The sequence below is a fragment of the Hyperoodon ampullatus genome (genome assembly GCF_949752795.1).
Source record: "Hyperoodon ampullatus genome assembly, chromosome: 19".
Classification (NCBI taxonomy): domain Eukaryota; kingdom Metazoa; phylum Chordata; class Mammalia; order Artiodactyla; family Ziphiidae; genus Hyperoodon; species Hyperoodon ampullatus.
Window position 1 is genome coordinate 54,214,607 of NC_136932.1, and position 21,836 is coordinate 54,236,442.

The 21,836-nt window shown below is 40.5% G+C and overlaps 1 protein-coding gene across 1 annotated transcript; it reads left to right on the forward strand.

Annotated features, from left to right (window-relative positions):
• Positions 1–229: 229 nt before the first annotated feature.
• Positions 230–20,495, forward strand: TUBD1 (tubulin delta 1; the record flags this gene model as incomplete). The annotated part of the gene is made up of 8 exons (XM_079725479.1): positions 230–436; positions 2,042–2,189; positions 3,550–3,766; positions 4,492–4,723; positions 9,576–9,740; positions 16,244–16,384; positions 17,991–18,174; positions 20,387–20,495. The coding sequence occupies exons 1-8, from the start codon at positions 265–267 to the stop codon at positions 20,493–20,495; spliced, it is 1,368 nt and encodes a 455-aa protein (XP_079581605.1). The 5' UTR covers positions 230–264.
• Positions 20,496–21,836: the final 1,341 nt, after the last annotated feature.

Sequence of the window (21,836 nt, forward strand, 5' to 3'; positions counted from 1 at the left end):
CTGTGTATGAATGGTTTTGGGTACAGTAATCCTGATTCCCGAAACCAACTTCCTTGAATGATTGGCTCCTTAGACAACATAGCTATTGTGTCTATAACACCATAGACATATATAGTACTTACAAATTATATTTTTAGTGATGTATATTCACATATATGGCATTTTATTTGTTCTTTATTGGTAATGTAGTGGCTCTCAAAGACTATTTTTTCTATTACAGGTTGCTCACTGTTTTGAGGGAGTAAGCCTGGTTTGTGTCTCAGCATGTCAATAGTAACAGTGCAGCTTGGTCAATGTGGCAATCAGATTGGTTTTGAAGTGTTTGATGCTTTATTTAGTGACTCACACTGTCCCCAGGGACTCTGCTCTAAAAGGGAGAATGAGGCATATCAAGCATCTTGCAAAGAAAGATTCTTCAGTGAGGAGGAAAATGGAGGTATGTGTGGTCCACAGACCTCTCCTTTACTCTGACATAACCAGCCTCTTCAAGGCCAGGCCCTCCACATGGTGTCTGAACCCCATCCCCTTCCATCTTACTACGGAATGACTTTGCTCTCAGCCCTTTGTTTCTATGTTAACGTTTGCCTCTCCAGTGACATCTTCTCCTCAGCACATGAGCATGCTCAGATCATGCCAATCTAAAACCAACCAAACAAACAAAACTTAGCTCTTGACTATAGCTTTTTTCCTTCCTCATCTCTTTGCTCATCTAAGAGCATCTAAGATTCTCAAAGGAGAACCCTCTTTAACCAACTGTAATCCTACTTCTGCTCTACAATACCACTGAAGCTGTTCTATGAAAAATTCCCAATGATCTCCTAATTCCTAGAGCCAGTAACTGTTTTTCTTTTCTTAATTCACTTAACTTCTCTACCGGATTTGATAACATTAACTATAAAACTCCCTCCTTGAAACTCCTTCTGCTTAGGCTCTGAACTTTTCTTCTCCAGTGGCTGCATCTCACCCTCTCTTCTGTCCTCACTTGTATAGTTCTCTCTGGGCAATTTCAGTGACTCTCAAATTTTGCTCCATCTTTTATACTAGTGACTCTCAAAATCTCTAGCCTAGCACCTCTTCCAAGCTGCAGACCGATTAGTGAACATCACCTGCATCTCTCATGTGTCCCTCAGACTCAACATCTCCATACCCGAGGGCATTCATTATTTTTCCTTTAAAACTTTGCTCTGACTGCCCACATACCATCAAACATCAAGATCTGCTTAGTGTACCCCCTACACATCTCTTGAAACTCTTCTCCCTTTTCCATCTTCACTGTCATTGCCTTAGTTCTGGCTCTTGTCCTTTCTCACCTGGACTGTTTCAAGACAATCCTCCTGAGTTTCCCTGCCTGGTCTCTTGTGTTTATCACATCTATCCTCCACACTACTGTATTAAAAAAGACATCTGACTATTCCTCCCCTGCTTGAACATTTTCAGTGGTTTCTCATTGCCTAAAAAGTAAATTTCACGGTTTTTAGCATTGCATACAAGGACCTCCACGATCTGAGCCCTGCCTGCTTTCTCTCCCCATCCATCACTTCTTACACCCCTCCTTTCTCCATCTTCTGCTTCAATAATCCTGAGATGCTTTTTGTGCCCTTGGTATTTTTATACCTCTGAATAAAAATACTACTCTGTTAGTGTGGATTTGCTGTGGGTCATATCACATCATACTGCGATTAAGTGTTGATGTGTTTTATCTCTCCCACTGGTCCTCCTAGGGCTGGATTGATGTTGTCTTTATCTCTGTGTTCCCAGCACAGTACATAGCACATTGTAAGCACTCAACAGATGTTTGTAGACTTGACCCAGTCATCATTTTAGCCCATGTTTATTCAACCTGCCTAGCACAATGCTAGGCATTATGACACATCTGCATATACCTGTTGCTGCCCACCTGAATTTCTAAGCAGAAGGAAAGTTCTTCTTATCCTCAATCTTTGATTTTTTTTTTTTTTTTGGACCTAGAAGTTTATGCTCTGAGTTAACCCAAATAAGCCATGTGCAATATTTTTCTTTTGATTTTTTTTTCCCTCTCTAGTTCCAATTGCTCGTGCTGTACTTGTTGACATGGAACCTAAAGTTATCAATCAAACACTGTCAAAGGCTGCCCATTCTGGTCGATGGAAATATGGCCAGCATTCATGCTTCTGTCAAAAACAAGGTTCTGGAAACAACTGGGCATATGGGTAAGAATAATTCCTCATGATTTTCAGTATAGATACAGCTGCATAGTTGATTAATAGTATAGTTACAACTGCACAGTTGATATACCAAACACATAGTTTTGAAATTGCTGTTTTAAAATGTAGCGTGTGACTTACCCAGAAGACGCTCATTCTGTCTCGTGTATGTCTATGCTTCAGGTTCAGGTAATGATGAAACCAAGGATCTCTTGCAGCAACGTTTTCCACTTCTTCACTGTTGTTCTGCCAGCTAACTTATTGTCAATACAATATCTTTGTCTGGCAGGTATTCCAGTTAATAGGAAATATGCCAAGGCAGTAGTATTGCCTAGGGTTCTTTGGAAAATTCCAATGCCTAGGGTTCACTTCCAGAAATTCTGCCTTAATTGGTTTGGGATGAAGTCTGAATGTTGGGATTTTTCAAAGCTTCCCTAGGTGATTCTAATGTGCAGCAAAGTTAGAACCACTGCTTTAAGAGTATTGTTATGAATACTGAATATTATGTTGTACCGTAAACTTGCAGAACTACCTGGTAATTGAAGTCTCCAGCCAAAGGAATGGACTATAAAAGAGAATTTTCTACTCTCAGTAAATTTACTCTCCTAGCAGTCCTATTCACCTGTTGAAAATATTTAACTTGGGCTTCCCTGGTGGCACAGTGGTTGAGAGTCCGCCTGCCAATGCAGGGGACACGGGTTCGTACCCCGGTCCGGGAAGATCCCACATGCCACGGAGCGGCTGGGCCCATGAGCCATGGCCACTGAGCCTGCACGTATGGAGCCTGTGCTCCGCAACGGGAGAGGCCACAACAGTGAGAGGCCCGCGTACCGCAAAAAAAAAAAAAAAAAAAAAATTTAACTTGTGTATCTTAAATTTCGTCAATCAGGTACCTGTACCTTTCTTAAGAGTTAGTTCACGGGCTTCCCTGGTGGCGCAGTGGTTGAGAGTCCGTCTGCCGATGCAGGGGACACGGGTTCGTGCCCCGGTCCGGGAAGATCCCACGTGCAGCAGAGCGGCTGGGCCCGTGAGCCATGGCCGCTGAGCCTGCGCGTCCGGAGCCTGTGCTCCACAATGGGAGAGGCCGCAACAGTGAGAGGCCCGCGTACCGCAAAAAAAAAAAAAAATTTAACTTGTGTATCTTAAATTTCGTCAATCAGGTACCTGTGCCTTTCTTAAGAGTTAGTTCACGGGCTTCCCTGGTGGCGCAGTGGTTGAGAGTCCGCCTGTTGAGGCCCGCGTACCGCAAAAAAAAAAAAAAAGAGTTCACTTCCATAGGTTTAAAAAGCCTGTGCTATCCTATATCTTTCTCTGCATTCCATCTCTGGTTAAATTGAAAGGTGTTTGTTTCTTTTGCATTGCATAGATACTCTGTTCATGGACCTAGGCATGAAGAATCTATAATGAACCTAATCCAGAAGGAAGTGGAGAAATGTGATTCTCTGAATGGTTTTTTCATCATAATGAGTATGGCCGGAGGCACAGGATCAGGGCTAGGAGCCTTCGTTACACAGAACTTACAAGATCAGTACTCAAACTCTTTGAAAATGAATCAGATTATATGGCCTTATGGAACTGGTGAGGTATGAACATGTCAATTGAAAAATTTATATTTTGTATTCTTTGCAGTTAAATGTAGGTAAAAGATTGGTCTTACCCTTTCTTTGGAAATGTTAAGTTACTGTGTAAGGAATGATTATACAATATGGTACTTTAATGTACAATTCATTTAACTTTGCCAAATAAATGAGGTATCCTTATTCATAAAAATTCCGAAGAAGACAACTGTGCATCTTCTCTCAGGAACCCATTCCTGGTTCAGTCCCTCTGGCTACAGCATGTAAAGCAGGGACCTTGGCCTCATCGTGCCATTGCCAACCTTCAAAGAATTTTCATTTCTTTCCATTGAAAGGAAATTTCTGTATAGGCCAATTTCCTATTGATCACCCTAGTAGGAGAACTAATAAACAGAGGTGAAATAAGTCAGTATAGGAAATGATGTAGGAAGAAAGTGTGATAGTAATGGTTATCATTTATTGAGCCCTTACTCTACACAGGGCACTGTTCTTAAGTGCTTTACTTGCATTCTATCATTAATCCTTACAACTCTAGGAGGCTGGTATAAATATTTTCCCCATTTTACAAACGAGGAAACTGAGGCATAGAGAGATTAAATAACTTGTCAAAGATCTTATAGCTAGAAAGTGAAAGAGCCAGGATTTGAACCTAGGCAGGATGCCCTTAGAGTCTACCCTCTTAACCACTGTTCTCTCCTGCCTTTCTTATCTTTGACCTTTTTTTCCTCCAGGTTATTGTTCAGAACTACAACTCCATTTTGACACTTTCTCACTTGTACCGATCTTCAGATGCCCTCCTTGTCCATGAGAATGATGCTGTTCATAAGATCTGTGCGAAACTGATGAATATCAAGCAGATCTCCTTCCGTGATATAAATCAAGTCCTTGCACATCAACTGGGAAGTGTGTTCCAGCCTACTTACTCTGGGGAAGGCTCATTTCACTACAGAAGAAATCCACTAGGTATTTGTCCTCCTGTGTGTTATTTGTAGAGAAGTCTGATGTTCTCAAAGCCTGAAAGTTGTTCTTCTATGGCTCTTCCTCTCCGCCTAAAGATATACTCAGGTCTCCCTCATTTCGAAAACCTTCCCAAAGAGCAGCTTAGCTTTATTGAATTTGGCTGTGAGGCATCTGGGATCCTAGCTCCCCAACCAGGAATCAAATCCATACCCCCTGCATTGGAGGGCAAAGTCTTAACCACTGGACCACCAGGGAAATCCCCCTTTTTTTGTTCTTTAAAAATAACTTTGAGATATAATTCACATACCATACAACTCACCCATCTAAAGTGTACAATTCAGTGTTTTCTAGCATATTCACAAAGTTGCACAACCATCATTTTCATCACTCCGTAAAGAAGTGATCCTTTTTTTTTTTTTTTTTTTTTTTTTTTTTGCGGTACGCGGGCCTCTCACTGTTGTGGCCTCTTCCGTTGTGGAGCACAGGCTCCGGACGTGCAGGCTCAGCGGCCGTGGCTCACGGGCCCAGCCACTCCGCAGCATGTGGGATCTTCCCGGACCGGGGCACGAACCCGTGTCCCCTGCATTGGCACGCGGACTCCCAACCACTGCGCCACCAGGGAAGCCCTAAGAAGTGATTCTTTTGTCAGGTTATTTGTCAAGTGGTGCTTTATCAATTCAAATCATCTAGATGCAAAGGGCTCCGTAATCTATACCCCCAGTCCTACTCTCTTTCCCAAATAGTTGCCTATCCCAGTTTTCTTAGTTGCCATCTGCTTCATCAGATTTAGCATGTTCTGAATGGATTCATCATTTTTTTCCCTGTCTTCACTCCCCAGCCCCCTCTTCCTCAATTCCTGTCACCTGGATCTCTCCCACTGTCCTCGTATCTCATCAGTATGCTCAGACCCGTTGGTGCCATCTCTGCCAGCTGTCTGCATTCTTCCCTACTTCCGTCTCTCTGATATTGGTTCACTTGGTCAGTATCTCTCAACTAATATTGCATACTCCCCCTGAATACAACGTTCTCTTTATTCTCCTCTCCCTTTCTCTCCTTTTTTTTTCATGAAAACCGAAGCTCACATCTACGTGGACATTCCTGGCTTAAGGTGGTCCTATTCCTGCTTTCCTTCCTGTTGCCTGCTCCTTCCCCCTGCAGTCAATCCATCTTGCACACTGGCCCCAAATGAGCCTCCCCAGTGCACAGATCTAATCCTGTACTTTACTTAACCCTCATTCTATGGCTCATGCATTACCTGCCAGATTTGTCCTAATTCCTTATGCCCTGAATCCTAACTTCCCGTTTTCATCGCCTTCTGCTGCCTCTGTATAGATTCCCCGCCTACTTTTCATCCTGTCTCCACTTTTTTCTTCAGTCTGGTACTTCCCTGCCTTGGTCCCTTTGCTCAGTGTTCCTTCTGCTTAGAAATCACTTCCTCCTTCCCTTCGTCACCTCTACTGAAACCTTACTCTTCCTGTAGGGTCCAATTCAAGGGATAAATTTCCCATAAAGCTTTCCTGCTGAGACCTTTACCTAAAGTAACCCTTTTTCTCTGAACTCTTTTGGCATTCTGTATCTCTTTTATGTCACTGAATGTTTTTTGCCTTTATTATTTCTTTAAGTGTGTTTGCTTATCTTTAAAAGTAACACACACACATTTATTCAAGGAGTACAAAAGAATATGCAATCAAACGTAAGTCTCCCTCTGGCCCCTTCCCAGATGCTGCACCATGTGTTTCCTTAGAGGATCTGTCATATGCATGTTTTATAGTCCCTACTAATTTGCAGCTTCCCTGGGGACATGTGTCTTGTTCATGTCTCTGCATTCCACAGTACTTACCATATTGCACATCTGTTCATTCAACCAGTATTTATTGGCTTCCTGCTATGTGCCAGGCACTATGCTACATGTTGGGGATCCAGTGGGGAACCAATGCAGACATTGTGTTCACATTAAACAAATAATTACACTAAGAACATATAACTAAAAACTGAGTTAAATGCTCTGAAGGAAAGGAATACAGATCCAAGAGAATGGGTCATGAAGGAACCAGACTTAGGCTGACGAGGCAAAAGAAGGCTGCCCTGAGGAAGTAACACTTGAGCAAAAAGCTGGATGAAGACCTGGAGTTGACTAAGCAAAGGGAGGGAAAAGGGAGTAGCATGTTGGGGGAATAGCATGTGCAAAGACCCTACGGCAGAAGGAAGCATGGCCCTTTCGGAAGAGAGAAATCCAGTGTCACTGGAGCACAGAGAATGGTGTGGGGGATGATTGAAACCTGAGGCTAGAGCGGTGAGCAGGGGCCGACCTTGCAGGTCCTTGTAAGCCATTTAAAGGCCTCCTCATTAATCTCAGAGCAGGGAAAAGCCACTGAAGGATTTTAAGGAGGTCGTTGGCATAATCACCTTTATTTTTGAAAACTCCATTGCCTGTGGAGAGCTGGTTGGAGGTGGAGTCTGCAGGCTGGTCCAGTTGTTCCTTGGGGAGATGGTGATGAACTCGGTGAACTGCCCTCAGAAAATCCAAGCCATCAGTTCCATGGGAGCTCTCTTGACTCCCACTACCATGTACAAACTAGAGGGCACTGGGTCCACATTTGCCCTTCACCTTGTGTCACAGTGGGAGAAGTATCCTGCTTCTATCAAAGGCCAGCCTCTCGCTTGGGTTCTGGGTCCCATTCCCTCTCTCTTCTCAGGGACTTAATTCCTCACTCATCTCTCATCCTCACGTCGTTAACCCTCTTTCCTGGGTCACTGCCTTTACAACGGCTCTCTGGCATCCTTCACACCGAAGAAGCCCTCCCTTGACATCACCTCTCGTGATTTCCCCACTTATCTGTCATTCTTTAGAACAACTGTCCTCAAAGGGGCCTCCATTCTCCCTGTCCTCATTTCTACACCATCTATTCACTCTTCAACCCACTCTGATCTAGTTTCTCTTCCATCACTTTTCTAAAACTGCTTTTCTTAATAGGTCACAAGCATGTTCACATTGTTAAATTCACTGGACCGTTCACTGTCCTTATTTTATCTCAGAATTTGGAATGGCCGATGCCTTGTCTTCCGAGTCTCCTCTTCGTCTTTTGTGACAGCCCCTCTCCTGATTTCCCTCCTTATCTCAACGACTACTCCTTTTACTCCCGTTTTCTTCCTCCTTCTTTGGCTCCTCCTTTTCCTAAGCTCTAAATGCTGGTCTTGAACCCTCTCCGAAGGTGACTGACCCAGTCCCATGGCTTTCAACACCATTTGTATTCTCCAGCTGGCCAGTTTCTCTCAACTCTGACCAATTCCCTAAGCTCTAGATTTCTATATCCAGCAGCCTTCCCAACATCTATGTGTACACATTTCATGGTCGTCCCAAACATAATGTGTCTAAAATAGATCTCTTAGCTTTCCCCCAGAAGAAGCCTGTTTCCTCCTCGATCCTTCAATTGCTCAGTTTTAAAAACTTAGGTCCAGGGAATTGCCTGTTGGTCCAGTGGTTAGGACTCGGCACTTTCACTGCCATGGCCCGGGTTCAATCCCTGGTTGGGGAAGTAAGATCCCGCAAGCTGTGTAGGAATATGCTATAACAAGAATTCCATAGACTGACCGGCTTATAAACAACACAAGTTTACTTCTCACAGTTCTGGAGTCTGGAAAGTCCAAGATCAAGGCACTAGTAGACTCAGTGCCTGGTGAGGGCCCACTTCCGGGTTCACAGGTGGCCATCTTCTCACTGTGTTCTCACCTGGCACAAGGGACAAGAGACCTCATCTCCCAAAGGCCCCACCTCCTCCTGATGCCATCACCTGGGTGGTAAGGATTTCACTATATGAATTTTGGGGGACACAAACTGTCAGTCCATAACAGGGTTTGACAAAGTCAAGAATGGTTAAGATGAGAGTAGGTAAACAAGAAAGCTGGGCGGGGGGGAGCAGATTTTAACAATTAATTTGTGCGTTAGTCCTCAGGAATTATTTGCTGACTGCTGTTTGTTTATGCATGCTATGCAATAGAATTCAGCTCTAGGTATTTTACAGAAAAGGATTCTTATGTTTAGAGGAAACTCCATTAGCCATAGGATCAATTTGTGCAACATTTTGTAGATGTTTGTGTCAAAATCTGTTCTTAACATTAGGACGTAGGATAGGAGTTTGCACTCAACATTATTATAAAATTTAAATTTCATGTTATGGTAGAAGATTTTTCTTTCTCCTCTAGGTATTTTCTATAAATATATAAAAAATATATAAAATACATAAAATATAAGACATATTAAAAAGATAAAAATATTTTAAAAGCATATAAAATAAGCTCTGAATGAAAAACAAATTAGCCTTTCTCCTTAATTCTGTTTCATTACAAATACAAGGTTCTAAAAATAGGTGTATTCCTGTGTTCAGGAGTTACTAATCCTGTCTTCTTTCCCAGTAAAGTTTGATGTTAAGAGGTTCTGATTATTATTTAACCAGATAAAATAAATAAGAGATCTAGGAAAATTTCTAAGGGACTATTAGTGAACACTGAATGACAATAAAAGCATATTAGGTCTCATGCTTATTTTGTTTTCCTGGGGTTTAGCTAAATATTTCATTCACATTTCCAGTTTCTTAGCTAAAAAGAAATTCTCGTTTCCTTTTGGCAAAGTGTGTTTTTTTCACTCATGCTAAAATAGGTGCCAAAATCAAGCAAATATGTGGTCTTTAATAGACATCGTCTCTGAAATTGTATTTACATTTTAAAATTTAAGCAATTTTGGCCTTGGAGGAGAAGACACATTTGGTTCCCCCAAGCCATCAAATCATGGTTGTGTATGAGTCAGTGGAAACAACGTGGAATTTAAAAATTTAGTTCAGATTTTTTTTCTTCGCAGGAGACTTAATGGAGAATTTAGTTCCCCATCCAGAATTCAAGATGCTGGGTGTTCGTAACATTCCTCAAATGTCTGAGAATTCACTGGCATACAGCACATTTACTTGGGCTGGCCTCCTCAAGCATTTGAGACAGATGCTCATTTCTAATGCGAAAATGGAAGAAGGTAAAGGGTATTTTAAAAATATGCAGCCCACAAGCTGGGAAAAATGCCTGTACTGGAGTTCTCAATATAAACTGGTTTGATTTAGTTGAAATAATAGTGCCTTCTTCTGACCAGGGAGGCTCCTGCAAAAAACTCACCAGAACATCCTGGGAGGATTTCTTAATCACTTCACAGTTTCATTTCTCAAAAAAATTTCAGATGATTGTGACATTTATTTTTATTTTATTTTATTTTTATCAAAGTAATATATGAACATAGTTTTTTTTTTTTTAAATCAAGTAGTCAGAACTCACTTAAATGTCTATTTAAATCTGTCCATTGCATTGTATGTAAATTACATCTCAATTAAAAAAAAAAAAGTCAAGTAATTGTCCAGTATGGGTTTATAATGAGGAAGAGAACAGCCTATTCCACACTTCCCTGCAGCCCAGCAGAACTGCTTTCAGTGTTTTGAGATGTTTCTTCTGGAATTTGCCCCCACATTTCTAAATATCTTGCATATTCCTCTATTTGTTTTATTTTCCAGGTTTAGATATTATCAGTTGCCTTCCTAGCATGAAGTTGAGAACTGGATCTTCTTAACACCCCCTATATACACATCTACACACCTTTCCCTCCCTCCTCCCAATCTAGTTAAAACATACTTTTGGGTTAGATCAGTTTTCATTGTTTGTGTTATTTTTGCTATGTAAATATTATTCATAGTTGAGCCATGTACTGTATACACAGATTACATTTTATTTCGTGTACAGTTTATTTTTTCCTCCTAGAGTTAATAGTTAAATTTATTTGGTCGATATTCTTTGTACCTATTACAAATCTACCCCTAAACTGTTCCATAAAAATGAAATCCTTCTCAGCATGTTCAGACCTATCAGGTAATCTTATTACTTCCATTACCTGCTTGGAGATATCCCTTCCGGAGGACTTCACCCTCCTGTTCCAGTCTGCACTGGTTACTCTCCAGGCTTGATAAGCAGCCAGCCCTGGCATCTCTGCCTCCTTCTTTATTCTAGCCCATTTCCTAGATTTCAAATCTTCCTCTTTCTGGGTTAATTCCCTCATATGGATAGTACCCTCCAGGAGCTTCCTAAGAAAGAGTACAGGGAAAGTAAAAATTTTAAGGCTGCAAATGTCATTATCCTACTTTTATATTTCATTGGCCAGGTATAGGATTCGAGGCTGGGAATCATTTTTACTCAGTGTCTTGAAAGCACTCACTGCTCGATATCTTCCAGCTTCCAGTGTTACTGCTGAGAAGTCCCACTTCAATCTGATTCCTAACCCTGTTTTATTCTCTCTTGTATCTTTTAGGATTTTCTCTTTGTCTCTAGCATTCTGGAATTCCTTAGTGTGGATCTTTCATTTATCTCAGTACAATGTAAACTTTATGAGGGCAGAGATTTTTGTTTTGTCTACTGCTGTATTTTCAGAGCCTCACCGGTTTAGCCTTTCCTGAGCAGAAACCTTCTTCTCGGATGGAGGGTGGGGCACTCCCCCTAGCGCAGGGGTGGGGAAGGGTCTGGGGCTCTCACTGCTTCTCATACAGATTTTTAATTAATCCTCCTTTAGAAGCGCCTGGCCTGCTTCCAGGACCTCCACTGTGGGCAGAAATTTCAGATTTCCCCGGTTGCTAAGTCAGTAACCAGTAATTCATTTGCTTTCCAGCTTCCAAATTTTTGTTGCCATTATATTCTTTCCATTTTTTCTTGTTTATGCCTTTTAAAAAAAATCCCTGTGTTGTTAGTGAGATTTGGGGAGTAAACTGGTATGTTCAGTCTGTCGCATTTAACTGGAAGTCACTACTATGTACTATTTTGGGAGCATATATTTTACCACAAATTACAGTAAGTTAGGTTTCAATACTATGAAAGTAGATTTCCTCTACATTTACTTGTAGTACCTTACAGATTTTAGATCGTAGTGCCTGAGGTTTGGAGCTAAGTAGAAAGTTCACATCTTAAGTAATGCTTCCTGAACTTTTTGGCCACAGGACCCGTTTTTCTGGCAATACCTATTATCCAGGAACACAGTGTTCTTCAGGGTACTGTAAGACGTGGTGCTCTGAGCCCTCTGAGGTCAATAAACCACAGTCTGTTTAGTCATTTTCCCATATAGGAATTTAGAGTGTCACCATTTTTTCACAGTTATAGAGTTTTGAACACTTAAATGTTTTCATATAAATATGAACATATGAATAAATATATTTATGTCACTAACCAGGTTGAAGGATATAGTTTGAAAACTCTTCATATGGTATCAGAATGCTCTATATGAAGACTGACCCCATTAAGATCACCATCAGCAGTGTATCTGTTTCTACATGTCCTAGCAACAGGAGGAATGAGTGGCCCAAGGGGGAGCAAGGCAGAAGTTACAAAGTCTCTTATGACCTAGCTTTGGAAGTCACATAGCACCATTTTGCACCATCCTTTTGGTTGTTAAGGTCAGCCCTATCCCATGGGGAGGGGACCACACAAGGGCCTGAATACCGGGTGGGGTGGCAAGGATCACTGGAGTTCATCTTGGAGGCTGGCTACCATCCTCTGCCCTCTGTCCCCTAATGAATCATGTCCTCCCATTTGCAGAATGTACTTAACCCTTCCCAAGCCCCCCCCAGAGTTAGCACATCAGCCTATTAGCACATTCCATTAGCACATCAGGCTAAAGTCCAGAATCTTGTCATCTAAAAGCAGGTGCAGGTGTGGATTTACATTCCTCGGGTGAGATTTCCCGGGTATAGCTCTTTAAGTACACCCCACCCCCAACAGATCATGGTGGAACAGGTGTGGGATTTTACTTATTTATTTTTAAGTTTTATTTACAACACCTTATTTTTTAAATTTATTAGTTGATTTATTTTTTCTAGTTTGGATCAATTTATTCATGTGAGGACTAGAGATTCAAAGTTCTAAGGGTGTATATAAACACACTTTAAAAAATAAAACTAGCATCACATTATATGTATTTTTTGTTCTGCAACTGTCTTTCGACATAGTATTTTGTAGCCTTCATTCCAATTCATTCATTTAGACATGCCTTATTCTTTTTAGTAGCTACATAGTTTTCTACCATATAGGAGCCCTAACTTATTATATGCACATAGATTAAAGAGTCAGGTAATTCTACGAAGCTGGTTGTTAAAACTTTCAGTCCATAACCTTCTTCTATTGTCTCCTTCCCAGAGGTAACCATTTTTCAAAACTCTTGTGCTGATTCTTTTACTGTTTTTATCTATTGCCATTTACAGATTTTTCAGTGATTTAGGTATTACCTATTTACTTCCCACCATGGAGGGTTAGGATTTAGCTTTTTTCCAACACTGGCCCCTAAGCTCTAAAACACCCTCTAGACAGGCTCATCCTTCTGATATGGTAGTAAGTGTCATCATTGGGTTAAATCGATACTCAGCTTTACATGATCATAACCAAGTAAATGCTATTCACAGCTGAGCAACAAAATATCCTGTGATTACTTTTCCCTTCCTGTATAATTTTTTTTGTTTTCTTTGGAGTTAATAATTACCTTGTTTTCTTGTTTGCTTAGTTTTTCTATGTACCTGTCAATTATTCAACCCTGTTTCTCTACTTACCTAAATTTTTTCTTGATATACAGGCATACCTTGTTTTATTGCACTTTGCAGATACTGTGTTCTTTAACAAATTGAAGGTCTGTGGCAACCCTGCATTGAGCAAATCTATTGGCGCCATTTTTCCAGCAACATTTGCTCACTTCACGTATCTGTGTCACATTTTGGTAATCTCGCAATATTTCAAACTTTTTTCCTTATTATTATATTTGTTACGGTGATCTGTGATCGGTGATCTTTGATGTTACTATTGCAAAAAGTTGCTATTGCTGAAAGTTCAGATGATAGTTAGCATTTTTTAGCCATAAAGTATTTTTTAATTAAGGTATGTACATTTCTTTTTAGACATAATGCTATTGCACAATTAATAGACTACAGTATAGTGTAAACATAACTTTTATATGCACTGGGAAGCCAAAAATATTTGTGTGACTCACTTTATTGTGATAATTTACTTTATTGCGGTGGTTGGAACCAAGCACGCAAAATATCCAAGGTTTGCCTGTATTCAAGTATTCTATCAGTTTCATCTTCTTTAAGAAATCTCCCCTAGAGCCTTCTGACCTGCTTCAATCTAGTTTTTTTTGCCCTCTCCAGCCAGTGTACATTTGTCCTTATGGATATTCTATTTGCCTGTCTGTTGTGTTGGATATTCTGCTCAGAGGGTTTACACAAAGCCCCAGTGGTCTGGGGGAAGAGGAGGGAGGGGCCATGGTTTTCCTGGTTTGGTATGTTTCCTGCCCTTACCTCTGCCTGGTGTTCTCCAGACTAGAGTCTCTCAGTCATATCCTCTCCAGAAAGTAAACCTTTAGTTTTCTGCTGGGGTGGGGAAGAGGCAGTCGTCATGATAAACAGACAAGTTTAGCAGCATTCCTTAAGCAGGAGTCAAAGGTAGATGTGCTTTACATGGTTGCAAAGCCAGTTTAAGAGCCAGTGACTTAGTGTTTTCATGGATTCCCTTAAGGAATGCCACACCACCTACTTTCTGGAGGCACAGAGCACAGTAATGTGAGAACACACAGGCATCATTAATGCTGAATCAAAGAGTGATAAAGTCACTGAATGTGAAAAAGTTTTAGGAAAACCTTAATCAAGTTATTTTGTTACATATATATTTTTATATATGCTCAAGAATGATATAGGATTTTTAAAAATATAAACCTAATTTACTCTAACTCTTCAATAAGTGTAAACTTTAATAATCTAAGTGAATAATTTAATTAAGTTTTTTTTTCTAATCAGTGGTGACTTGGATGGAAGGAAATATAATATTGTGGATTTATATCCCTTTTTTGTTACATGGATTGTAAATATTTTTGTCCATCACTTTTGTCTTTTGTATGGTATTTTTCACTATATGGAAATTTTACATTTTTATGTGAGCTAACCTGTAAATCTTCCTTTATAGATTCTGAGCCTTGCCTACCCCAAAGATATAAAAATATTCTCTATTATTTCCTAGTATTTTCATAGTTTTATATTTAATATTTAAATTTTAACCCATCTGGGATTTATTTATTTAATTTATATTTATTTATTGACTGTGCCGCGCAGCATGTGGGATATTAGTTCCCCGACCAGGGATCAAACGTGCCCCCTGCAGTGGAAGCGTGGAGTATTAACCGCTGGACCACGAGGGAAGTCCCTATTTTTGTTTTAATAAATTTATTTTATTTGTTTATTTTTGGCTGCATTCGGTCTTCGTTGCTGTGTGCTCTAGTTGTGGCGAGCAGGGGCTACTCTTTCTTGCGGTGCGCCGGCTTCTCACTGCGGTGGCTTCTCTTGTTGTGGAGCACAGGCTCTAGGTGCGTGGGCTTCAGTAGTTGTGGTGCACAGGCATAGTTGCTCCGCGGCATGTGGTATCCTCCCAGAGCAGGATTCAAGCCCATTTCCCATGCACTGGCAGGCAGATTCTTAACCACTGTGCCACCAGGGAAGTCCCCTCTATTTTTGTTTTTGATCATGTATATTTTGAAAAAATAAATTTATTTATTTATTTTTGGCTGCATTGGGTCTTCGTTGCTGTGCGCAGGCTTCTCATTGCAGTGGCTTCTCTTGCTGTGTAGTACAGGCTTTGGGTGCGGTGGCTTCAGTCGTTGTGGCTTGCGGGCTCTAGAGTGCAGGCTCAGTAGTTGTGGCACACGGGCTTAGTTGCTCCGCGGCATGTGGGATCTTCCCGGACCAGGGCTCGAACCCATGTCCCCTGCATTGGCAGGCGGATTCTCAACCACTGCACCACCAGGGAAGCCCTCAATTTTCAATCCTATTTTTGCTTTGTGTTTCTACATCCCTTAACATTTTTCTATGTATTTTGTTTATTTGTTCATAGAGACATACAGAATGAAGTTCAGTCTTTATAGGTGGATAGTTCTATGAATTATGACACACTTAAACGGTGTAACCACCACCACAATTGAGACAGAGTATTTCCATGTTCCAAAAAGTTCCCTCACACCCCTTTGTAGACAGTCTCTTTCCTCCACTCCAAGCCCCTAGCAACTATTGATCTGAATTTTATTCCTATGGTTTTGCCTTTTCCAGAACGTCCTGTAAATGGAATCAAACAGGATGTAATCTTTTGAGTCAGGCTTGCTTCACTTAGCATCAGGCTTCTGATATTGATCTACATTGTTACGTGTGTCAGAAGTTACTTTTGTAGAATTGCATCCTTTGCAGCTACCACCGTCCTTTAATATTCGATGAAGAATATTTCATGCCTTTCTCAGGACTGAGTAGTTTGAATCACTTTAGGTCAACGAGATAAGAATGTTTAAATTTTTGGAAGAACCCCACCCTGCCACAACTTTTACTTATCAAATGGAAATTTATATAAAATACACATACTATAATACATCTTTCTCTTCTTGTTCAAGGCGATTTATAAAATCTCTTGCTCTTTTTTTTCTTTTGGTAGGTATTGATTGGCAGGTACAGCCTCCTTTATCGGGACTTCCTACGCTTGGTAAAATGTCTCTCAACAAGGAGTTTCATTTTAACACTTCCATTGCTAACTTGGTCATCCTTCGTGGGAAAGATGTACATAGTGCAGACCTGGGTAAGCAAAGTTAAGGTGAAAATTAAGATGTACATTTTGCACGTGTACATGGTATGCATGGTAAAAAAAAAAAAAAAAAGAAGAAAAGAGAAAGAAAAAAAAGAAGTCCCTGAATTTATTCTTAAAGAAAGGAAAATAATAACTCCATATTTTAGTAACAAAATGTAACCATGGTATCAGTAAGTGTGTGACTGGATACCAGAATAGATGTGGTGTGAACAAGAGGACAAGTTTCATTCTTTCTTCCTGAATCTGGTTGATGTGTCGTCCTCACCTTGTGGCTCTGTCCTTAGTGCAAGACATCTGTTTGAACTTCAGCCACCACATCACACAGGAAGGGCTTCCCTGGTGGCGCAGTGGTTGAGAGTCCGCCTGCCGATGCAGGGGACACAGGTTCGTGCCCCGGTCCGGGAAGATCCCACATGCCGCGGAGCGGCTGGGCCCGTGAGCCATGGCCGCTGAGCCTGCGCGTCCGGAGCCTGTGCTCTGCAACGGGAGAGGCCACAACAGTGAGAGGCCCGCGTGCCGCAAAAAAAAAAAAAAAAAAAAAAAAAAAACAAATCACATAGGAATAAGCAAAGAAGGGCAGGCCTGGTCCTCTAGGGTCACACACCACACTTGTGTTTATGTCCCTTCGACTGGGACTGAGTCATGTGCCACATCTAGCTGCAGGGGTGGCTGTGAGCACACTTAGAATGCGGTGGTTCTGTTACTAAAGAAGAAGGGGAGACTGGGATCGCAGGACAACGAATGGTCTCTGTGACAAGCGTTGGTACAACACTTTCAGGAGGTTGAAAGAGCAGCACTCTTCTTAGCTTTCTTCGTGTTTCTATGGCAAGTCTCTGGGATTATATTAGCCTTGTCTGATGATTCCAGCAGCATCCAATTGGCTGCTTCTAGCTGTGATATAAAGAAAATCAATCTCATCCCTGTAATACCTCTTAAATAAAAAACGAGTAATAATTAAAAAGAGATCAAGTCAATCAGATGGTGTACTTTCTTCATATTCTTCATTTTAGATTTTAAAATGAGAAAATTAATAAAAGGATATAAAAGTAATCTAACCTCCAAAAATTTACCCACAGCAAATGATGCAGGTACACAGAGGTGTTCTTGCAAAGATATTCATTGCAACATCTTTCACGCTAACAGAAATGTGGGAACGACCTAAATGCCCAACAGTAGGAAATGTGTTAAAGAAATTATGGTATATTCATAGAAGCTTTTTAAAATATGAGTGATATTTACTGACACAGAAAAGAGGTTTACAACATATTGGTGAATAAAAATGCATATTACATAGGGCATGTATGTAAAATTATAGTACAAAAGAGGGTCAGCAGACTGTTCATAGTCTGTCTCTGGGTGGTAGCATTTCAGCTGTTGAGTTGACTTTAAAATTTTCTTCTTAATAAATACTTTTCTGAATGGTGTGAATTTTTTTTTATGATGAATATGGATCATTTATCCAAAAGCAATATAAAGCTAGTTTCAAAGAGCAAAACAAAGGATTTCTGGTGAAATGGATACGAAAATATCTGTTTATTAATTTGTTTCAAAAACTGATGATTTATGATGTAAACAGTGCCTTGTTATTTTACCCTAGGAACATTTAAAGATCCAGCTCTCTATACTTCCTGGTTAGAGCCCGTTCATGCTTTCAGTGTGTGGAAAACCCAGCGAGCCTTTAGCAACTATGAGAAGTCTGCAGCGTTGGTCAGCAATAGCCAGTTCTTAGTAAAACCACTTGATATGATTGTGGGCAAAGCATGGAATATGTTTGCTTCAAAGTAAGTAAAAAATAAATCTACAAACCTTTCCTAACCTTAAGCAGATAATATAATGTTAAAACACTAGGCAGGATCTGGAGTGTCTTAGTCTGTTTGGGCTGCTATAACAAATATAGCATAGACTGGGTAGCTTATAAACCACAGAAATTTCTCGTGTTTCTCGAGGCTAGCATGTCCAAGATCAAGGTACTGGCAGATTCAATGTCCAGTGAAGACCAACTTCCTGGTTCATAGGTGGTGTCTTTTTGCTGTGTCCTCAAATGGCAGAGGGGCAAAGGAGCTTTCATGGGCCTCTAATCCCATTCATGAGGGCTCCACTGTCATGACTTAATCACATCCCAAAGGCCTTACCTCCTAATATCATCACCTTGGGAGTTAGGATTTCAACATATGAATTTTGGGGGAACACAAACATTCAATCTATAGCATGGAGTAAGTACTTTGTAGGTATGAAACTTTGGGCACATTACTTCAGGTTTCATTTCCTTTTCTGTACAATGGATCCAAAAGAGAGGATACATGTGGTGAGGATTAAATGAGATGATAACGTAAAAAACACCTAGTACAGTGCGTGACTAGTAAATGCTCAATAATTGTTCCATAGTATTATTGTTGTTGTTGACTAAACGAGTAGTTTCTTTTTTTGTGTGTGTGGTACGCAGGCCTCTCACTGTTGTGGCCTCTCCCACTGGGGAGCGCAGGCTCAGCAGCCATGGCTCACGGGCCCAGCCGCTCCGTGGCATGTGGGATCTTCCCGGGCCGGGGCACGACCCTGTGTCCCCTGCATCAGCAGGCGGACTCTCAACCACTGCGCCACCAGGGAAGCCCGAGTAGTTTCTTTTTAAAAAATATTTATTTGGTTGCACCAGGTCTTAGTTGTGACTCCAGGCCTCCTTTAGTTGCAGCTTGCTGGCTTCTTAGTTGTAGCACGTGGGCTCCTTAGTTGCAGCAGGTGGGCTTCTTAGTTGTGGCTCACCAGCTCCTTAGTTGCGGCCCACAGGCTCCTTAGTTATGGCATGGGAACTCTTAGTTGCGGCATGCATGTGGGATCTAGTTCCCTGACCAGGGATCAAACCCAGGCCCCCTGCTTTGAGAGCGCGGAGTTTCATCCACTGCGCCACCAGGGAAGTCCCTAAATGAGTAGTTTCTAAATGAAATGAAAGTAAAGTAGAAATTTCACTATAAGGCAAGGACAGTAAGATAGTTTTCCAAAATAAGATCCTTGAGAATGGAAGAGATCCTGATCTTGCTCAGTAAGAAATATTGCAAGTTCAACTCCACTGGGACTAAGAAATGTCTACTTGATTACTAAGAAATGTGTTATCCGGTTCCCTGACCTCTGCCACAATTACTTAATGTTAAAGCAGAATTTCTCAAATGATTGGGTAAGCCTGTACTTTGATTAGCTAGGATTCCCAAGGGCCCCCCCCATCCTGCACGTGGCCATTCCATAAACCCCTGCTCCTCAGGACTGTGAACTCTGCGTCCTTTGTTCGTATAGTTCTCGTCCCACTCTCACTAAATGGTAGCAGCTATTATTTCATCAATTTAGTTCATGTCTGCCCTTGATATTCTTTTTAACATGATTTCTCCTGCCTCAGAACATTTTGGGGGACTGGAGGTATTAAGAGGATCACCTGGCACTAGTGAAAATTAAGTGTTGTCTGAAAAACACTTGGGAGGCTTCACTTCAGTCCTAGAACTGGATCAATGTGTTTCTACAGTTTCACGCCTTAGATAAAACTTCTCAGGCACTTCTTAAGAGTTGATATTGAACAGAGTCATCTCCTGTAGGGTGTTGAATATGTGCTGGGTAGACAGCCAAATCTGAACATGCTTCTTTTTCCTATGTGCTGCTTCTTTTTTTTTTTTGGCCATGCTGTGCGGCTTGCAGGATCTTAGTTCCCCGACCAGGGATTGAACCCGGGCCCTGGCTGTGAAAGCACCAAGTCCTAACCACAGGACCGCCAGGGAATTCCCCTCCTATGTGCTTCTTATTGTCACTCTCTTGGACACTAAATAGACAGGGAGCTTGACACAAACCTTGAGAGTTTGCTAACCTTTGGAGTAAACACTGAAGCAAAGGTAAGACTTTTAAGAGAGTCTGCCATCTTCAAATGTTCATGAGCTAGGAAAGGTCTATTTATTATTTGATTTTGAGTTATTCGTTTGCCTGAGATTTTTATTTCATATTTTCTGTTTCTTTCACCAGAGCCTACATTCATCAGTACACAAAATTTGGAATTGAAGAAGAGGATTTTTTGGACAGTTTCACATTGTTAGAACAGGTTATTGCTAGTTACTGCAACCTCGGATTTTGAACAAAGGGGAAAAATGACCTTAAGTCATTTAAGTCATTTTTGGACTAAAATACTTGCAATACTACTTTCTCCGTAAGGTTTTTCAAATTCCTATCTGCTAATCTAACAAGGTTGAATGCTGAATCCTTCTTCATACTATAGCCACAGAAAAGGAGAAAAACCTTTCATGTTTTCAATGAAAACATCTACTTGAAATTTTCCTTTGTAAGAAAAAATACTGGTACTTCTTTAAAGAACTTTGGGAATACTTTGCTGAGATGTTAGAACTCTACAACTATCAGAAAAGGAAACTTCCCTCTTTATTCCAAAAAGCATTCACTAAATATGAGCTAAACTTTCATAGCACAATTTTAAGCTAAGAAATTGCAATTCTGTATTTAAATGTATTCATCTTTGAAGTGAATGTTTTGAACCATAAGAGGGAGCTGTTGTCAAAAGCTACAGGGTGAACATCTATTTTTGAATATTTTATTCTAAAACGGTAAGATTTTCCACTTTAAGCAGCTATTTAAAAATAAATGTCAGGACTTTGTTAATAAATATATATCATGCTTAAATACAAAAGTAAATAAGCAAATGTTTCCTTTGTTTGCTGTTCTTAAATTTTCTGGGCATCAGAAAATTGGGTTTTTCTTTTAGATCTTAGAATGCCAGAGCAGAAACTGATTTTATTCAACCAGTGCTTTAAACTTACTTACAGGTATTTAGCTGGTGTGGAAGATGGTTATATTCTTTTCAGTAAAAGGGGTAAGAGCTTTCACCAAAATTTCACTAAGTTGAGAAAATCATCACCAAGGAAATATTGTCCTAGATGAAACTGACACATACAGATGTTGGTTTCATTCAGAAGGACAGAACACATTTGGAAATTTGCAACTGAGTTTGAGGGGAATGGTGTAGTTCAATAAAACACATCACATGCAATGTATTAACAAATGTAAAATGGCAAACAAATAGGAACATTTTGCCCTTTCTGCCGAATCTACCAGTGGTTTCTTCCTTTTCTTTCCATATGGAAATGATTACCTTTTTGCTGTTTTTCTTATCAACTGTTGCTATGATTTAAAATACTGAACCATATCTTATTTCTAAGGAATGTAAAAAGTGGTCTGTTCAACTGCTAAAAGGCACACCCACTGCTGTATTTTGTTAAGCCAAGAATACTAGAAAATAATGAGATCATAATTTTTACAAAATAAAGTTAAAAGTAATAGTTTAGCATTGCAGAGATCCAAAGACTGAAACAATTTCCCGAACTAAACCAGCATTAATGAAGACCTGTAACCGAATTACCTCACTAGGGGGTAGGCTGATTCTGAGGAACTTTGCTGCAAGTTAAGC